This window comes from Centropristis striata, chromosome 6 (genome assembly GCF_030273125.1).
Source record: "Centropristis striata isolate RG_2023a ecotype Rhode Island chromosome 6, C.striata_1.0, whole genome shotgun sequence".
In the NCBI taxonomy this organism is placed as follows: domain Eukaryota; kingdom Metazoa; phylum Chordata; class Actinopteri; order Perciformes; family Serranidae; genus Centropristis; species Centropristis striata.
The window spans coordinates 11916723-11937865 of record NC_081522.1 but is presented as its reverse complement, the minus strand read 5'-3'; the positions used below and the strand labels follow the sequence as shown (position 1 = coordinate 11937865).

At 39.5% G+C, this 21143-nt stretch overlaps 1 protein-coding gene across 1 annotated transcript; it reads right to left on the bottom strand.

Annotated features, from left to right (window-relative positions):
• Positions 1-11142: 11142 nt before the first annotated feature.
• LOC131972635 (uncharacterized) lies at positions 11143-20750 on the bottom strand. Its single transcript, XM_059334283.1, has 6 exons — positions 20583-20750; positions 17616-18075; positions 17184-17259; positions 16412-16490; positions 14170-14296; positions 11143-12730 (listed from the first exon to the last, which is right to left on the bottom strand). Exons 2-6 carry the CDS (start codon positions 18033-18035, stop codon positions 12344-12346), a joined length of 1089 nt encoding a protein of 362 aa, XP_059190266.1. The 5' UTR covers positions 18036-18075; positions 20583-20750; the 3' UTR covers positions 11143-12343.
• Positions 20751-21143: the final 393 nt, after the last annotated feature.

The following is a 21143-nucleotide window of genomic DNA, read 5'->3' as shown; positions in this document are numbered from 1 at the left end:
ATTTGTGTAATTGGGAATTACATGTGGGGGAAAACCTGTGGTGGTTCTAATAACCAACTGCAGACCAGTGGATCAAATCTGTATAGGGACTTTTTTAGTTTAGTTGGGTTTTCTTATTACATGCAAGAGGTTTTGTTTTGTTTTTTCGTCTTTACATGCCATACCTAACAGTAGGAATCTGTGTGGAATATAAATTATATTAGCTACTAGTCACATATACATGCATTCCTAGTTACCGTGAGATTTTTTTTTAAAATTTAAATGAAGTGTTGATCATGTTAACAAAGAGGGGGAGTGAGGTGTTGACTGCTCATGTCCTTTGTCTTGCATGTTAAGTGAAAACCCTAGCATTGATTGATTGATTAAATTAAGCAAAAAGAAAATGGGTTGTTCACTGCGAAAAAAAACAAAACTAATTCCATCAGCTGGGCCAGCAAGATTTATGTCTGAAAAATATGATGAGTGGACATATGAACAGCTTGATCTGTGGGATAAATTGGGATTTCCAACTGCGGGTAGCTTCAGCACTAACCAACTTGCAATCGAGGGCCAGACAACAAACTTCTAATGTTGTCCGAGCTGTTGCAGCTGTTCCAGAGACAGAGACAAGCCTGCAGCCATCCCTGGACTGTCCCCCCATCCAGGACTGAGCGGCGTATTGGAGTACAGATGTGTTAATAAAACCTGGAGAACTGAGTATTGTGTGCGTCTTGTTTGGCCAGCTCACCCATTAATTTAGTGCAGTTGTCAAAACTGCCACGACAATTTCTATAAAGCTAAAAGATGGCTCAAAAAAATGTCTGCCATCAAACTTTTTTTTGAGGATGTCACATTATACTATGAAATGGTCTCTTTAACTGTGGAACATGTTGGTCTATATATATGTTTGATTAGTGTATCAGCATCTAGATAACCACTGAAGATAGATTTAAGCACATTCCACAAAATTCATGAAAAATAACAATAATACTTATTTCTATAGCATATTAGAATACTCTAATATCTAATAATAAAATGGAATGAACATAGAGTACAAATAAAAACCCATTGAATAATACTTATACCACGACTAAAAATAATTACAATAATAAAGTTTAAAAAAAATAAAATTAGTGCCCATATTTACTGCATCAGTGGTGCAAATTGTAATTTTCAAGACAAAAACTCATCAAATATTCACCTGGAGTGCACTCTCTACTGATTGGTGCTAAAGGTCTCTGAGGTTATAAATAAACACAACAAACCTGCTAGAATGTCCCGTACAAACAGGCTTTTTACAGTGTGATGCCCCGAGCCTTTCAAACCACAGAAAGAATATAAATGAACCAGTGGCCCTTGACGATAAATACATTAAAAATTTAACATCAATGAGCACTAATTGTGACAGTGCACACCCACTGATTGCTCCTCCGGCCACTGGTCAATTATTGAGACTCACAACAGAAATGCTGTTTGGGCCCAGCTGGGCTGAATGAGATTGGAGGAATAATTTGACCTGAACTAAATACATTTGTTGGCACCGACACAATGTAGGCTAGTTACACACTGATGATCAGAAAGGAGTCGTAATCAACAAGTGGGTCAGTCTGAAATCTGTAAGCCTGTTTGTGCTTCAGTATCCCAGTACAGAATTATATAATGTTCAGTATAAGAACACAAGCCAATTTATACACAGTTGTGCTTATTAAAGTGTGAGGGCTTTAAAGAGGCATTTAGTGTTGTGACTCACATGAGGCACGTAACAAAGACGATCAAAATAAAGCAACAGAAGCTTTAGTGTGGATCATGTTGCAAAACCGCTTGAGCTTACATTTGCCACAATGCAAAAAGTGTCATACATTCATTTGACCCTTGCCTGAAAAAAAACCCAAAACTAAAACTGTTAAAAGTTACAGAGTCAAGGACAAACCTGTCCAAGTCATCGCGTTCTGTTTTTATCCTAAAAATAAATAAATAATTGTCAATAGATCATACAAATAAATGGATAAAAAGAGATTATGTTATACACTATCCAATGCAGACATCAAGTGAAAAGTAGAAATGACAAATTTAAAGACATCTTTTTTCACACTAAGTAGAACTCCTTATGATAAAGTAAGCCAACTTTTGTGTGTAAAATTAGCATATTGCCTCTTTAAGTCTGCACAAGAAACATTGTGGAAACAACTGCAGAATGTTTCAGTGCTTTGATGTGATTTCATCTTTACATTTTGGGTAACTAAATATACACATACAGCATGACACATGCTCTTTTATATAATATTTTTTGTATTTTCTTTTGGTTTTCTTTTGGTTGTTTGTGCTTTTATGGGAAACTTCCTTATGATGATATCTTGGCCAGGACTTCTAAAAAAGAGATAGATTTTAAATCTCTATTGAAGGCTAGATAGAAAATAGATCAATAAAGTAATACATATTAGATCTGGAGAGTCTGTTGGGCTACATTTATCCTCTTAAATATAAGGAAATTTGGCCTTTACTACTATTTTCCCTCCATAAATACTTTTACAATAAGGGGACTTTTTAAAGCCTTTTGAATTCATATGTTTTGTTTAATTCAGCTTGCATTATTGAAATAAAATGTGTTAAAGTTGCCACTATTCAGAAGAAAAAATGTTAATATATAGCTGTCAATAGTCACACTGTTGACTTTGTTAATTTCCTGTCCCTATTAGAGCACACACATACAGGGACTCTCTGTATGTACTGTACAGTAGAATGTTTCTGTCCAATGACAACGTGAGTTACTGGCATGAGATGAGTTAAGAGGAAACATTAGGAGCACGCTCTGGTCCCTCATCTGTTTGGAGTCTCCCTCCAGGCTGTTGACTGTAAATATTCGAGCCATGTCTCACTGAAATTGGACCTGAGTCCTTTGTAGCTTTGTCATTGATGGAGAGTGAAACGACATGGCTTCCAGTCAGCCGTTACAGTTAGGTCTGAAGCATCTCATGTAACAGAGTCACAGCCAGTATGTTGGGATCAATTCTGTGGTGGAGCAGCAACAGGGCTATGGGATCATGGGATTCCAGCAGACTTACGGTGGGATGATCTGATGGACGGCTCGTTCACACAGACAAATAAGGAGAGCAGTCAGAAATCACGTAACACAAAACCACGGCCTTAATTACAAGAGATACAGATGTCTTTGAGGCAGTTTCTGACTCAGTAATGTGTCAGGATGCCAGAATGTAATATGTAATGTTTGCATGAAGCAGGCATAATCCAGTGACTGTCATCAGCAACTGTAAATTATCTGCAAGTAAATCTGAATTGTGACGTGCCATGATGGCTTTTTACATCACATCATAGGCATCTGACACACTGATGCAGACACACTCATATGCTGATAGAAAACACTTGCTTTTATGGAAGTGTTGGACCTCCTCTGGAAGTGAATATGTATAATCCCACCCTGTTGAGAATTTGACATCATTGCATTGACCGATGACACGTCATTTTATTGCTGAAGGATTAAACTCTGGTCAGGGAAGCAGCTTTTCACTGATGCTGTTGATGTTTTTCTTTCACAATGCTGCCACCTAGTGGGCTAAATATGATACCTGCAGTGAGATCAACAGTAGATTTAAAAGTAAAGATTTGATGCAAGAAAATGAATACAGATACAAAAATATAATATGAAAAAAAGTGAAGTAATGCCGTGCAAAAACACATATGAGCCTTAAACAGTCATGGACCAAAAATGGTTTGTGTTATTGTGTGCAACCTTGGCTTACAAAGAAAAGATAAAAATGTAATTATTACAGCATGCAGACAAAGAAAACTCTTGTGAGCATATCAGGTAATAGGTTTAAGTATAGGATGTCTTGTTTACTTATGGTGCAATATATATATATATATATATATATATATATATATATATATATACACATATAAATATATATATATATATATATATATATATATATATATATATATGTATATGTATATATATGTATCACTCCATAGAATATAGATTAAATCTGCAGCTATACGTGCAAAAAGGATTTGCTCTCTAAGAGTACTTTTTGTTCTGGCTTGTTATATATTTTATAGCCATCTGTTTCCTGAATATTATGTGAATTGTGTGGCATTCATAATTATATGTCTGATATTACATCTAGCTGTGTGCACAGTGACAAATATAAACAACACATCTTCTGACTGGTGATTCATATTGTATCTCTATTTATTTTTGCCAGCATGTGATGCACTGTGTTCAGTGAACAGAGCCGTCAGAGGATCCGTCAGTGGGGAGTGTGTAACTTTGGAAACAGACCTGAGGGCATTAATCATGAATGCCAGCCTCTCACTTTATCTGTGTGATCATTAGGCCATACTTTAGCATGACGATCACTCTCTGGAAATGAGCTCCAGGAGGCTGCTTTCATTATTCATACCTACAAGAGCACATTCTGCCCCCTATTCTTGGAAATGAGACTTAATGAAGGGTGGCCATATTTAGGCTCTGTGATCTTGATATGTGACAGAGTTGCATGTCATTCTTAGTGATCTCACACACACCACCACGCTTTATCCTTTGCAACCTGCTTCCCCAGCACCTGTGTGATGAGACCCAAGAGAGGTGACAGGTGTTGCTCATTAGCATGCAGAAGTACACTTGTACACTGCTTTAAGGGAAAACCTGACATTTGATTGGTTGACCTTTTCATGAAAGTAATGTTTTAAGAGCAACTGCAAGTGTGCCAGACAGTTACTGCCTCAGGCCTGTACATTTTGAAAGCAATATTATTACAGCATGATCCATTTTTATAATGATTAATTCAAAATCAGAAACATTTTACAGGCCTGTTCAAGGTTCTTGTCAAGAAAGAATTTTCTATGTGATTGTTTCACATAGTTGTTGCTGGTTCTAAAATCAAAGCCAAAATATTTCTGTCACGTGCATGTTTTGGAAGATGTTTAGGTCAATATTGGGTACATATACATGCAGAGGGATGTGAGAATTCCCAAATGCACTGAGCTTGAATGCTTCTTGGTTGTTCCTTTAAAGTCCAAGTTTGCATCTACAGGATGATCAAAAGCCCACAAGAGTTCAGTTATGTTCCTGTGCTGCAAGAGTAAGTGCAGGTAATTAGCTGGCAATATGTGGATGGTTGGGGTGTGAGGGCTTAATGATGCCTCGCTCGCAGAATTGGTCTCTGAGGCACTGACGGTCCACATCTTGAAAAACAGCATACAAATTAACCTGCGACAAACACAGCTTGTATAAGATCATCTGAGGTGATGTTGAGTCAGTGACAGCAGACCACATCGTGAGAACATACTGATATGGATGGATTATTGAACGAGCCTACAGCCTCCTGGACGTCTCCTGCTAAATGTCACTCGAAGAGACATGTACCAGCCACAAAGAGATGCTAAATGACCACAAAGAGACATAAAATGACTACAAAGAGATATAAAACAACTATAAAGAGATATAAAACAACTACAAAGAGAAGCAAAACAACTACAAAGAGATATAAAGAGACCCACAACAACCATAAAAAGAGACAAAATAACCTCAAAGGACACAGAATGACTACTAAGAGACACAAAGAGACTCAAAATGACTACAAAGAGAAACAAAACAACTACATAGAGTTGCTCAGAGGTAGAAAGAGACAGCAACCATAAAAGGGGCAAACAACCTCAAAGGATACAGAATGACAACAAAGAGAGGGGAAGTTACTACAAAATGGATCAAAACAACCACAGACAAAACTACAAAAAGACCAAAACAACTACAAATAGACACAAAATGACGACAGAATGATGAGTAAAGACTACAAAGAGACACAAAACAACAACAAAAAGAGGCTACACAACTATAAAGTCTGCATATGTAATCCAATTATATCCAGTGACTGAGCGATCTGAATTTGATCTTTTTTCAGTCCATGTCAGCGTATTGTTGAATGTCTTTCCTCTGTGAATTCATTCATTCCCTTGGATTAAATGTTAATTATCTCATTAATGACCTCATCCTTTTTGCTCTGAGCGTGCTCCGTGAATCACCCCTCTAATAGTCTCCTCAAATACTGATTATGTATGATTTTGCTTTTACATCATGCTCACACCTTTCACGTGTCACTCCTGTGCACGTGCTGTTCACCGCTGTTTGAAATATCTAAAGGGCCTGGCATCTGAAGACATATTCATGATCAATGCTGCTGATAAAACCCACGCAGAATGGCAACGGTGCTCTTTGAACATTGTTCTTCCTCCTAAAAGGGCCGAGGATAACCTATTGGAGACGGCTAAATCAATCGCACTATGCTGAATTGCAGAGGCCACTGTCATCTGTATCAGTGATCAATGTGCTTGGTGGTCATTTGGCTCAGGAGAACAGATTATTCCCACTGCAATATAATAAGGGGAAAACATAAGCCTCTCATATACTGATTTATCCACATCAATATACTGAATTAAACCATAAATCATGTATTATAAGACACAACAATATATTTCCTTCTCCTCATAAAGATGCCCTGTTTCTGCGATGGACCAGACCTCCCTCGTGTTTATGCAAACTCCTCTGAGTTTTGATTGAATCTCCCCAGTGGAAAGCAGCTCAATTGCTGTGGCTGCTTCTTGTTTGGTGTAACCCACTCTTCAACATTTGAGCAGAGGATATTCTGGTTTCATGGGTCTCTTAATTAAAGGTGTTCAGTCCTCTGACAGATGAGACCATTATCTCTGTAGGGTGTGAATGAATTCGCTGTACAGTTTATAATAACATAATGAGTCTATTCCTCGCTTTGCGGGTATCTGATCACAACAGTCTCTTGCAGATTGTCCTGAAAGTGCTGTTCTTCTTCACGACTCCAGCTGCTCTGAAAAACAGGGCTGGATGGTAATGGATTACATGCAACTAAACTATAATCAGCCCAGATTATATAGTCACATTGTCAAAGAGTACTTGTTTATATTTGTGATTATGTCTTTAAAACATTGCAATACTAAATGGTTGCCAGTTTTGTTAATGGTGATTTATAATGTTTGTTTTTGTTTTTTTATGATGATGATTTGTAGATTTTTCAAAAAATTATTATTCCTTTTTTATTCACATTGACAATAGAAGATGAGAATTTTGAGTAATATGTCCGCTGTGTCTTTTGATTAAACACCAGCAAGAAAGAGTTAAACAAAAGAAACAGCATCAGTACTATGTATCATTACTGATTTTATAAAGGTAAATACTGAATATTCCAAATGGATTTTATCTATTTATTTATTTAATGTTTTTTGTTGTAGAGAAAAAAAGATTATTTCTGGGCTATTATTTTGTGGCTGCATCAAATATTGTAGTATAATATGTAATATTTTCAATATTTAATTTTGTTAATTAATTAATATTTAATTTACTTTTTTTTAATATATAATTGCAATGTCATTTGTATTGATCCAACCCTGCTCACAATTTTTGTGTGTGTGTGTTTTTCTTTTTTATAAATATGATTTTGATGGACTCCTGAGCAGATGTAACGGCTTTGATTTTCCAGGTGAATCAACTGGCCTTGATTTCATGTCCAAAAAACTCAAGTATCTGACATTTGAGACTTGGGAGAACAGAGAAATTAGAGTAATCCTTGGCTGAGATGCTAGGAGGTTACAATTTGCTGACAACAAATCAGTTTTGGTTGCAGTATATAATTATATGATATTTTTGATGTCTTGACTGGCTTTTAAAATAATAATAATAATAATAATAAACTTTATTTTTATAGCTCCTTTCATACATGACATGCAGCACAAAGTGCTTTACAACAGAGAATATTGTAGTCTATTAAATACTATAGTTTTTTAATAGCAGGATTACACAGTAGAGACTACAGTCACTTTACAGACTACAGTCACTTTATCAACACAAACTGTATGTAACTGTTGCATTATAGAAGGATGTGTTTTAATTTCACACATGACCAAATATATGTTTACCTTTTTACAGCATGAAGATTATGTTTGCTAGCTTCATGTTATTGGCCACAGTATTTCCTTTTTATGTATCAACTGATTGGGAGATGACCCCAACATCTGCCTCTAGACTTGAGAAATTAATTACATAGAAACAGAACATATAAATAACCGCAGCAGAGTGAAGCACCGCCACCTTGGCTCTGATTCAACACCATGCCGCCTTGTCATTTCACACTCAGTTGGAGCTCAAATCAAGGCCAATTTACAGTGAAAGGGAAGCTGGAGAGAATGAAGCTGTATTTATTATTCCTTCCAGGTTTTTGCAACTGGAACCATGGACCTGTCCTCCCCTCCTCCCCTTCCCCTTTTTTCTCTCCCACTCGCTTTTGAATGCTTTCAACAAAAGCCTCCCATCTCCTCTCCTCTCCTCCAGTAATGATTAGTCTTTGTAGCTTTGCCCACACATAGCCTGGACAAAAAACCCTGACATCAATCAATTTTGCAAAGCATAACCTCTTTGAACCTTTAAAATGGAAAGCAATATGAATGCTTGTTCATGGTAATACCGGTCCATAGTGTTACCAGGTAATTCTGGCACCACTATAGTTGAGCACATAATTTAGCAAATTAACCTGTTGTTCATTATGGGATATTCTGACACTAGCTGGTTTTCCTATGCAATTGTGAATTTCCAGTTTTAGTTACAAAACCCATCAGTAATAGAGAACATACCTTCACAATAAAAGCTTTTTGAAAAACACACACACAAAAAACACATTTTTAGTGCATGTTCTTCTTGCCCTTCATGGCATCACCTTTCTTTTTGTAAGGCACCCAAATAAATTACCCTAATCTTCTTTTTTCATTATATTCCCTGCTTTTTGTTTCCCAGCACATCACATGTTCCCCCATTGGCAGCCTGATCATTGCACAATGTGATTTTGGTCCAACTCCCTCAGAGAGCTTTGTGAGAAAGGTGCCTTTTTGTTTCTGCAGCTCTTCCTTACATTCATAACAACTTCCCTTTTCTGGGCGAGTGCGAGGCAGATCTGTGCCAGCTGTCTTTGGATATGGATGCTGTCAGGTCGTCTGCGCACGTGAGGCCAGGCCATTAGCCTTGCCCTGGGAGATGGAATCTGGGGCGGCAACGCTGAAACAATGCCGTCTGGGTAATTGACCCCTCTACCTCCTGCCAATCACTCCTTTTAATCTAGAAAAAGAGACACGTGACTATACTGTGTAATTCAGAGAAAGAAAAAGGTAGACTGCTATCATTTTTAATCTCCTTAACTTTCTGACAGATTGTTTTCATGGCCGCAAACTTCTGTTTTCACCCTCTGTGTATACACCACTGAAGAGAATAAAATGCTTCTGGCATAAGCTGACTGAGACTGAAGTCAGTGGTTTCAATAAAATGTTCAAATATGCCAAGGCTGGCTTAACAAAAAAAACTCCAAAGAAGCATTATAGTGCGGTTTTTAAGTGTATTTTCCAAATGAGAGTGAGGAAAAGAAGAAAACTAGTTTCATGACATGCTGTGTTAACCACAGAGCCAATGCATAATGGAGGATAAATCTATGGTGATTCAAAGCAGCCATTTCACCTATAGATGGCAGTATTCCATCTATAGATTTGACGACACTTTATTCTTTTTAAATTCTAGTTGGCAGAAATACTCCCAGTCTATCCCCACTGTAGGTATAGTTTTTTAGAGTTCAGCTCCAGACAACTATTTTCTTTCTTGTGTAACTCTTACATAAAACAAGGTCTATAGATTATTTTTGAATAAATGGAAGCACCAACAGTAAAGTACCATATAGTTTAATTCTATTTGAGATAAGGCAGACATCTCTACAATCGATATCTCCAACAATCGGCAACTCACACCGAAACAATCTAGATTATAAAAAGCACTACAAGTAAGAAAAAATATATACATTTTTGATTTTGGGGTGAACTGTCTCTTTAAGAAAGTGCATTATTGCTTTCACTAAAAGGAAGCACATAAGCGTCATAATCTTATTTTCTGCAGCAGCCAGCTCAATGCCCTTTCCAAACACGTGCAAAGGTGTTGCTGTGATTTTTTAAATATTTTAGTAAAGTAAGTATGCAAGTGTTGCTCGTATATCATCATTACCTCTATCATCATCATTCCATGAGGTGTCATTGTCTTGGTTGCACAGGCAGGTCACATAGTTTCACCACCGCTGTCTGCTTCAGCAACAGGCATGTGAAAGTGAATGTATGGGGAAAAAACCCGCAATAGCAACACTTTCTGAGAAATGTGAAGTGATACCAAGCTGGTATATTTCACTGCACTTCTGTGGATGCGTATGGTTCACTTTGTCTGTACAGCAGAACTGAAACTGGAAATGATGTACCCCATTTATGAACAATAAATCTTATTATTCCTTCAGGAAGTGAGCTCCCTTTTCAAGCTCCCGGATGACTCACCCTCTAATTGGTCTAACTGTGATATAAATCACATCTTTGATGCTTAATTGAGCTCTTGGTTGAGAACCACAATGAGTTATTACGTAGATTCCTCTTGCTGACACAGTTGGGTTTTCCTCCTGTGTCTAGAGCTTTAAAATATGCCTTTTTGTGTTATTACAAAGTGGTGCAGAATAATTCACTCAACATAGAGGTGAAAGAGTCGAGTGGAGCATTAGCACAAATATATATATATATATATATATACATATATATATAATATATATAATCCTGACAAATTCAATGTTGAAAATGTGCCTAACACAGCTTTTTCCTGACTCTATGAGCCTTTATCATCGCATCTAAATTGTTACTATTAATGCATTTGTGAAAAATAACAAATATACCCACAGCAATCAATGTATATTGACACTCTATTTTACCCACTGCTGATATTAACTTTGATTATATTTTTTGATCATGACTATTTAATGCTGGTGAAGTTCCAGAGCAAATATGGCAAAGGGATGGTTTAATTTCAAATATTAAAAGATTTTTGTTTTACATTAGTGATTATGTAGATAAAGCGACAGATTATGTTGAAAATCAAGCATTTTTCAAGGTGTTTATTTGAATTTAAGCATCTCTAACCTTGAAAATATTATGTTTAAATTTAAGGTGTTTTTTTTTTACTTTAAAGACTTTGTATGAACCTTGCTAAGAGCAATGACCCAGCCTGTGTTAAGAAAACTCACAATAAAACAATCTGCGGCCATGTTGCATCAAACAAATATAACCACATTTATTTTGAAAGTATAAAATTTCACACTATAAAGGCCACTTTTCAGGGTAAATCAACAACCTTTCTGTAAGATTTACACAGATAAATACCTTGTCCCTCTCTGCTGGTCTAACATACTGTCCAGTTCTGTGGCAAAATAAAAGAATTGTTCTACTCCACCACAGAAAGTAGTTGGCAAGATCTGAATAATTTACTCGATACAGGAAAATGGCAGGAGAGTGAGAATTCCTGATTTGTACATCCCACAGAGGAGCAGGTATTCTGAACGGTTCTCTCGCTTTATCAAACCGGCTTACAGGCACAGCTTGACGTTACAGGCACTGTTTGCCTTCTACTGGGAGACTCGAAAAAGAAATCTGCAGTTGACATTCTTTACAATGGCACCAGTCAGGCCACGAGAGCATCCCCATGGAGAGAGCATCCTCTGTTTGTACAAGCAGAACGACTCGTACTGCAGACCTCGCTGTCAGAGGCCGTTTGGCTCACTGCAGATCTGGTGAGTTGTTCAGATTTTGAGCGTAGTGTTCACATTCCTACTCACTAACTGTGACGTGGTGCCCACTGAGGTAGAACAGTTGTACCAAAAGACTTATTTATAAAGTATACAAATGAGTAACAGTCACATTAATAAACTTAAGAGTGGAGTCATGGGGTGGGGGGGAGAAAATAACATCACATTTCGACCACGTTTTCAGCACAACAATATGTAGACCACTGACACGTCTGGATATCTGAAAAAATCCCTTCCAGCACAAACTACTCCTGCAATGCTTTCCCTTTCAGGCATAATGGCGGTTTCACAGATACTCAAACTGTATTATTGCATCTACAAGCCAGTGGGAACAGTTCAGTTAGCTCCGGTGATCTCGGCATGTGAAATCTATCCTTCCCACTCTCACACACGCTATTCAAGAGTGCAAACAAAAAAACAAAGATGAGTCAACAGAAGGGAACTAAAGCAGACACTTTTCATGTCAGAGAGGGCACATTCCCATACAGAGAGTACAACATGTTTGTCCACACACCCTCCACATTAAAGTGGATTCTGTGACGTCCCTTTTGAAGGCTCCCGTCTCCCCTGAAGGCTGGAATGGGCTAAGCGAGCTGACTGGCTTCCGGCAGGGTGGGCAAGGCGAGGCTGGGCTGTGCAGTGCTTACAGCTGGACACCCAGCCGTCTGTGAGGACTAGGACCAGCTGCTGTCCGTCAAGCCCCCCGTCCCCTTGCGGGTGATGATGCTTTCTGTCGACTTAAGGAGCCTCTCTAGACAGGGTGCGTTGATTTTACCCGGCGGTGGGCCTCTGGGCACCGAGTCTGTCTTAGTGTGGCTGTCTGTGCTGGAGGATACAGCGTTGTCCTGCGTTAGGTCTCTGGGGGACAGCAGGTGCCTGGGGCCAGCCTGGGCCTGCTCTGCTATGGGGGAGCAGATGGGTGACGTGTGGAGCCACTTCATGTTACTGGCGGAGTAGGCTCCAGGAGGAGTGAGGTCTGTGACTCTCAGGGTTTTGACGCCAGCTGGAAATTCACTGACGGTGACAGGGCTCACAACTGCAGGGATGGTCACTGGTGATAGCTGGTGGGAAAGAAGGAAACACAGTTTTATTTCTCTTATTTAATAGTTTATTATTCAGGCACAATGGCCAGTAATCGACAAGAAAACTGTAAATGAGCAGAGTTCATCCAGAATGGCTAGAATTGTCCCTGCACGATAAAAAAATAAATGAACACATACACTGTTACATAATATACTGTAACTTGTGCCAGTGTTAGCTGATGACCTTCGCATAATTCAGGCTCCCAACATGTACCGGCTGCAAAAAACAATATGGCAACGAACTAAAACCAAGATGGCGAAAACCAAAATGCATAATTTGAGGCTTTAGAGCAGCAGTCCACAAACCAAAGGTGACGCCATGGTGACTATGTTTACTATTATGAGACAGTCCATGTTCAAGAACTAGGACCACTTATATGAATAGGTTGAAAGAAACATATAAACTACACCCATTTATACTGTGATTCTCTCTCTATGCCATCAGAAAAAAGACAGATATGTTAATCATATAAAGATTCTACACAATGTGGCTGTAAAACTTGTAATAACAAACTTGTATTTGGCAACTTGGAGGAAGCACAACAAAAATACAACAATGACACATCACTTGTAAAATGGCAAATATGTGAGAAAACATTTGCATAGCTTTGCTTTGGTTTCTCACAACTCCTGAGAGAAACATCTGGCTCTTGAGCAGTTTCACTACATTGTATCTTCTGTAGCGAGTTCTTTGCTTAATCTGTCTGCTGTTTGATGTTGAGAAACTGTATTCCAGGTTTATCAGAGCTTTATCAGTGAAAACAGCTGCCTGCTGTGGCTAAAAACAACCATGATGAGAGTGATTAGACTAAACTAAAACAGCAAATTTGCGGGCCATAACCTGAACAATGACCTGAAAGAAGCTAAAGCACTCTGAAGAGGTAAGAGATATTTTCTTTGTCACTAAAATACTCAATTTATCACTATAAGCAACTCTTTTCACATTATAAATAGTAATTTTATCCATTGATAACACATAACTATTGAATAAAGTAGCTTCAAAGTGTGTTGCCTTAGCAAACAGTATGTCCAATTAGAAACTGCAGATAAAGAAAAAAAAAGTGTACATGACGTTCCTGTTTATGGGCTGGTCTGTCAGGATTAGCCACAGAAATAAATCCCAACCAATTAAATGCAAAGGAATGTTCCAGAGTATTCTGACCTTTCTTATCCCCTTAGGAACACTCCTCCAAAATTACCTTTTCTCCTTTGTCATTGTTCTTAGCGAACCTGAGACTGCGGTAATACCTCAGTAAAAATAGCTTTTAATCCCTCCCTCCCCTGTCCCAGACCTGTGATTAAATAATAATAGATATTTTAGTCCCTCTTTCACTGCGTCGTCACCATATGTTCTTGGCAGCAGGCCTTCTCTAACCCAAGAGCTCTTACACAACAGTTCTGCTTTTGTGCAACTTTACCTTCAGTTTCTTGGTAGGAACAGCTTCCTCTGTCTGGGTGACGGTGAGTTGGTCTCGGAGTTTCACATCAGGGAACCAGCTCTTCAGCATTTCCTCCATTTTAAGAATGATATTTATATATTTCTCCCTGGGAAAATAAAAATAGAAGGAAAGAAAAGAAAGAAATATTTAGTCAGGCAAACATGCATGAATCTGAGTAATCTAGCAATAGTCTTGCCAAACTCTTCTCTGAAATCTTATCTCTCCATCAAGCTCACACAGGAAATAGGCAATCTCGAGCAGCGGGTAAACGCTTATAGTCACTTAGCAAAGCCTGTACTCTAGGTTTGTGTATGTGTGTGTGTGTGTGTGTGTGTGTGTGCGAGGGGGGATTGTCTTAAGTACATTTCTCACATGTTTTCAGCTCACACGTGTCCTGATGTATAATAGTTCCGCTCGCCTCTAAATATAAAACACCAAGGCCACAGCGCTCTCCGACAGTGTCATTGTGAAAATAAACTAATCGTGGTGACGCAGTTTGCGTTGGAGGTGGGCAGCAGTGCACATCGCCCCATTAACTCCCACCCATCAAAACCAGATGGTGGGTAGGGATTAGCCTGTGTCATATGATCAGGACCTTCCTGCTATACTCCATTCAGGGCATGTTAAATTCATGTGAAAGATTATCCGCAACAGTGACTGCTAAAAAAGTCACTTTGATCCTATCTACCATTGTGTTGCTGCAGGGGCTGCCAGCTGGCAACACAGAGCAGGCACAGGGAGCGACGGAGGGAGGGAGGGAGGGAGGGAGGGAGGCAGGGAGGGAGGGAGGCAGGGAGGGGTTTAGTCCACCTTCCAGCCTCTGTCCCGGCTGTCTGCAGGGAGGCTGCCACACCCACTCTTTGTCTCCCATATGAGGGCAGCAGCTGGTGGGTGCGGGCTCCAATTAGTCCGTGCCAAACTCAGCAGCACTTTACTGATGTCAGTATACCTTGATGCTTAAATCCAGAAGAAATTAGGGCATGAATTGTGTTGATATGATCATCATAGAGCCGAAACAATTAGTCGACTAATTGATTAGTCCATCGACAGGACGATAATAGCCAAATATTTTTGATAATGTATTAATATTCAAGGTCATTTTTCCTGCAGAAAATGCTAATTTCATCCTCTCAAACATGGAGATTTCCTGCTTTTCTCTGTCTGTTTTCTATCATATTTAACTGAATATCTTTAGTCTTTGGACTGACAAAAAAGGACATTTAAAAACATCACTTTGCACATTAAGAAACTTGGGACATTTTTTTTATTTTTCTTTATAGACCAAGCAATGGATCGTTTCATCAAGAAAATAATCTGCAAAAAAAGACTATGATTTCTAGTTGCAGCTCTAAATCATATTGTGTTATTATTCTACAAAATGTTGTTGTCCAATTAAAAGTATTATTTTATTGTGTGGTTAAGTAATTAACAGACAATTGCTTTACAACAGTTTGGATAATTGATAATAACTGCTTCCAGCTTCTCAAATGGAATCTGCTTTTATACTATTGTAAATTAAATCCTGTTCTCTTTTTTCCAACTGTTTGGTTGAACAAAGAAAGCATTTTGAAGAACTTTTCACGAATAAATAAGCACATTATTTGATTTCCAGAATCACTTTGTAACTTTGTTGACGAAAGTGCTTTATAAATCAGATGCCGAGGAGCCGGAGAATGGCAGTCATTTGCTAAATTTTGATGCAAAACAAATGTAAAGCATGGAAACATTAAAAAATGATCGTATTACAGGGACTAAGACTTTCTCCTTTAAAGGGGTGATATCATACTCCATTATACCGTCTGGCCAGTGGAGAGCTAATCAGGCAGACACAAGTGTGCTGCTCCAACAGTGGAGGCTGATGCATTTTTAACAAGATGCCCAGCTATAGCCAGACCAGAGCATCTCTGCAGTAAATTTATCCTGAGTGTGTGGGGGTACTGGCTCCTTGCAGGGCAACCTGCTGTGAGCCATGTGTCACAGACATGCTGGAGACCACTTTGACCCACAGACAGCAAGCACCATTTCTAGCTATCATGATTAAATGTTGGGTTGAGTGTAGTGTAGTTGTGATCCTGCGTAGATTTCAGTTAACTTACTGTACAAACAAAGAACACACGTCTCAAAATGTGTTTCTAGCTACAAAAGCATGCGGAATATGATAAGATGAGAGAGCTTATTGTTTCCTGTATTATAGTATGTGGGTCACACTGAGGGCACTTACCCCATGCAGGGGTTCTGCAAAACACCCATGATCCTCTGAATCCTGTCCATGGCCACACTCTCCTGGAAACTGCTGAGTCCTGGAAAAGAAGAAAGTTGTACTATGAGCCGTATGAACTGTGTTGACAGCAGGCCTGAGTCTGTGGAGCAGATGGATTGTGTGAAATGTGTGTTTGGGGGAACAGACTCCCTGCCTCTGTGGCCAGGAAGTGTTGGGTCACACAAGGTTTGACAAAAGATCCCAAATGAAGCAGTTTTCAGAGTCTGTCGGAACACGGCGATATCTTCCAGGAACCCTTGTAATGCCTATCTGACGAGTCACACTCAGCCACTGTCTTACTGGAAACTGTGGTACAGGATGTTCTTTCCCCCCTTTGCCAAACAGCTATGTTACAAAGCGGTCTAAAGCATGATATTCCTCTCAACTGGCTGTTTTTAAAGTCTTAATGCGACCGTTTAAACCAGTGTCTAAGAAACGTTATCCATTATGAGCTCCATATAAAAGACACACACACAGGAAATAGTTGTGGTTACTTGATAGCCCTACAACAATACATGTTTCAGACATCTCGCTCTCAAATCTCAGGGACACATATTCTGAAAACAGTGTCACGTTGTCTGTTCGGTCTATTGTGGTTTCATAGCTTTTCTCTGAGACCCAAGAAAGAGAGAGATGAACGGAGCAAAGAAAAGAAATGCTTATGTTCAATCAGTGTGTCTATTGGGATTTTTCTAAAGACAAAGACAGAAAAAAAATTCAATAGCCAACTTACGTTCTCTGTATCTCCCTGAACGAAGGCCATTCAAGATAGACGACAGTGGATGAATGTAGCATTGTAGCTCCATGCACTGCAAAAGAAAATTGATTCATTTGTAAGTGATATCTCTGTGAAAACGTGCAAAAAGCTGAATTCAACAGGATCCTGCTGTTTATAAATGTAAAAGTTGCTTAACTTGATTTAGATAACCTCTACACCCCCCTACAGTCCTCACTGAGTTTGACTTATGACAGAATGACTCTAGTTCCACAGAAAACCATGACTAATTCTGCAGATAGTTACAGGGACATCTTTACTGGAAATGTCATGCATGAGACACTCTGTAAAACCAGCAGGGAGTCAATCTAGGTGATGGGGCACGCTCTAGTTTTGCTGACACCGTCAGCCACCTCCTGTGGGAATCAGACACAAGTCAAAGGTGCTCACCTTTCTGCTGAAAATTCGGTTTTTCTCTGACACATTGGAAATGAGCTGCCTTTCCTTGCACTCCTCCTCTGCGGAGCTGTGAGGTCTCTTCAGTGCTTGTTGAGTGTTTTTGCCGTTCGTTCTCTCTCCTTGTTGTGTTTTACACAGTCCATTGGTGCTGTCCCATGTCTCCGTGCAGCTGGGGGGAAATCCCCGGCTGGCGGCCTCCCTGACCTCGCGCCAATTGCTGTTGCCCTCCTTCACCTCGCTGCTCGGGCAGCAGCTGCTGTCAGACGGGCCCAGGTATGGCGGGGTGCTGGGGGATGAAGGAGACCCTGTGTGGCTGCGCTTTCCGGTACAGTCAGACTCCTGTTCGCTGTCGTTGTCCTCATTGTCACTAGCCAGCCAGTCAATGGAGTTGTCCGAATCTGTAGCAGACATCCTCGGCTGCAGGCTCTAACTAGCACTGACCATCACTGACCTGCCAGACAGAAAGTCATGGTTACTATAATGCAGGAAAGCAGAAAAAGCAGCAGGCATATGCAGCTAAAAAGTGAAAAATTCAAGCCATATTACAGTTTAAATGTGTGCAGGACAAACACTGCAGGTTAGTCTGGATTATAGATGTATAAAAACTGCACCTCCAACCATGCAGACATGAATAAAGGCGTGTCTGTGCTTTTATTCTGTCTGCTTGAGCACTCTGAGCAGATGGTGGCAGTGAGACCTCAGTTGTTGAGACCACAATGACCTGTTTGTTTTTGCAGATGCAACACCTGAGCCAGTAAACACAGACTAGCCGCCATCAAAAGCAAACACCAAACATCCTAGTGTCCACAGTGATCCTGAGAAGCCCTCCGGTGCCCTAATCTTTGTCTCTCACAACTGTTTTAAATCTTTACATCATGACAAGAAATCAAATCTACATTTAAAAATCGCCAGCTTGAGATTTTCCCCCTCATTCAGGCTCCATCAGCTGACCTGCCAGCTGCTGCCACCACAATCATTCATAAACATTGTTAGCTTGTTTATTCAGAGGGGGCAGGGGTCTGCCACCATGACTACCCCAGCCTCTGACTGCAGACCTCCCATCAACACAAGTGACACTTGTGTGGGGATTTTTACAAAATGAGAGCCTGGCACTGTTTGTTCACAGCATGAATAAAAACTCCTCTGACCAAACTCTCCTCACGGATGTTTCATTTGTTTGGGCTCTTTAGATCTCTCCAGCATGTTTCCTCAGTTATTAGCAGATAAAAGGTAGTGAGAACAGGATTTTCAACACAGGGATTATTTCGGTGTTTTGAGTGGTAACCACCTGGCATGTCTCTTACCTCCTAAAATTTGAGGGTAGGAGAGTTAATTGCTCCCTAGGTCTTTGTCACAGGACGACCACCTTCTGATCTTATTGTTACAGGATGGAGGGTGGAGCAGAGATTTGATGATTTTACAAGCTCTAAACAAACACAAACATAAAACAAAAAAAAATCTGATGTTTCTGATTGCCGGTTACAATGTGGCTTTGTGGCTGGGGCATGTGAACAAAATCAGAAATGGCTACTTTTGACCAAATTACTTGATAAAGTTACTGGGATGCTGCTGCAGGGTTAACTAACAAAATTCTTACACAATGAAATCTCTGATAAAGAATCATCAGTAATGTGGATATAGTGAGCAACTGTGTAAAGGCAGATAACAGAATAGTCAGCTAAGTTCATAAAATGACATCAGTTTAATGTAACAGCCTTTAAAGCCAGGAAAAGACAACACTTAAGATATTGCATCTTGTCTCATATCTCAATATAATTGATATATTACCCAGCCCTATTTGCAATCACACAACAAGAGGGACTGCTAAATGCTAAGTCTATTTCATATCCACATAAAGGGAGCTCAGCAAAGATGTGATTAAACTGATATGTAGCTTATTTTGTTTTAATATTCAATTACAAATTGTAGCATAACTCTACACACAAAGATATCTATAGCTAAAATCATAAGTCCATGTGCTGTACTTCATAGTGAATTAAATCTAAATGTAATGCATTTGTATATTTGTAATATATGCATAACTTAATCTTGATAAAGAAAGAGTATTTCATCTAATTAAAGCTAAGGACATTTGTGCAGATGCAAAGCAAACTTTTTGTGGAATTTCTTCATTTCACTATCTCAATCACACGTTTGTGCTTTTCTCTAATAAGGCATCCGATAACACACCAACACAATATCTGAGAATAATCAGCCACTAATTTCTTAGCAGGGAAATGTGGCATACATCACACATCTATATTCCTTATGATAGTTTGCTTAAATTTAAACAGCTTTACACATACTACTTATTCAAATACTCACTTTGAATACAACGCACAGGCCTATACAGTCTTTCAGACAGAAATTCAAACAGCTCACTGATAACAGCTTCTACTGAGGGTTTTTTGTTAGAATAAACTCAGAGCAGAAATCCTTTATATCCATGTCTCCATCTACCTGTGTAGGTGGGGCACATGAATAGATGCTCACCACTATACACACTGATTTTTTCTTTTAACGGTGATAAACATGACCTATACGTGAATAATTCGCTCATTCAGAAGTCAAAAATCACTATATTTCTCTAAGAGGAAGTAAAAAAAAAAAGATAAAGTGGATGATCCGATCTGTCCGCCTAAATGCAGGTTTCAAATCAGTTGGGTAACAGACACAATAGACTTCCTCATCAGGCATAGGCTACTACATTTGGCAGCACTGTTAGATTGTATAAAAAACAGAAACGCAGACAGGTCTAATTATCATTGTCACACCTTTACCTGTCAGTTTTATAGGCTAGAATTAAAGCTCCCTTACAAATAGGTTTGCTTATTTACATGTCTGCGCCAAATTCCTGTGGATGGTTTAAAAATGTTTTACCTCCAGGCAAACATTTGAAAATAATGTGATTTTTAAAATGTATTTTAAGGATGATTTAATGTGGATTTGAGCGCCTACCTTCCCAGGATGGAGCGGCTGGTGGGACTCTTCCGTTGTTCAGCGTTAAATCCAGCAGCACTGTCGGGCAGAGAGCAGCTGATGTATTGGACGTGCAGTATGTGAGTGGGGAGACGGTACATCCAGCGATCGGCCCGTGTTGCTTCTCCCAAGGCAACGTGTCTGGGAGGGCGGGACTAGCGGCGACCGGCTCTCCCATTTGCTCCTCAAATGCCCCCGACTGACAAATCGGCTTCTTCTCTCGGTGCAGCCGCGGAGCGATAGGCGAGGCCGGTTTACATATGTAAATGACATGGAAATGACACAAACACGTGGACACGCGGATCGGTTTCATTTCAGCAGCTGGGCGAAAAGTCAATCCAGGGCTAGTATTGGTCATTCTACAGGCATTCTTCCTCATTATATCATCTGGATGATGATGCCTGACTTGTGGCATGTCGGTAAACTAAGCTGCCTGGTAAAGGCGCAGTCAGCACTTTCAGAGTCATAGTTCTTGGGAGAGTTTGCTCAAGGACACTTCAGCAGACTATATCTGCACACGGGTTGTCTGGCAGTGGGGTC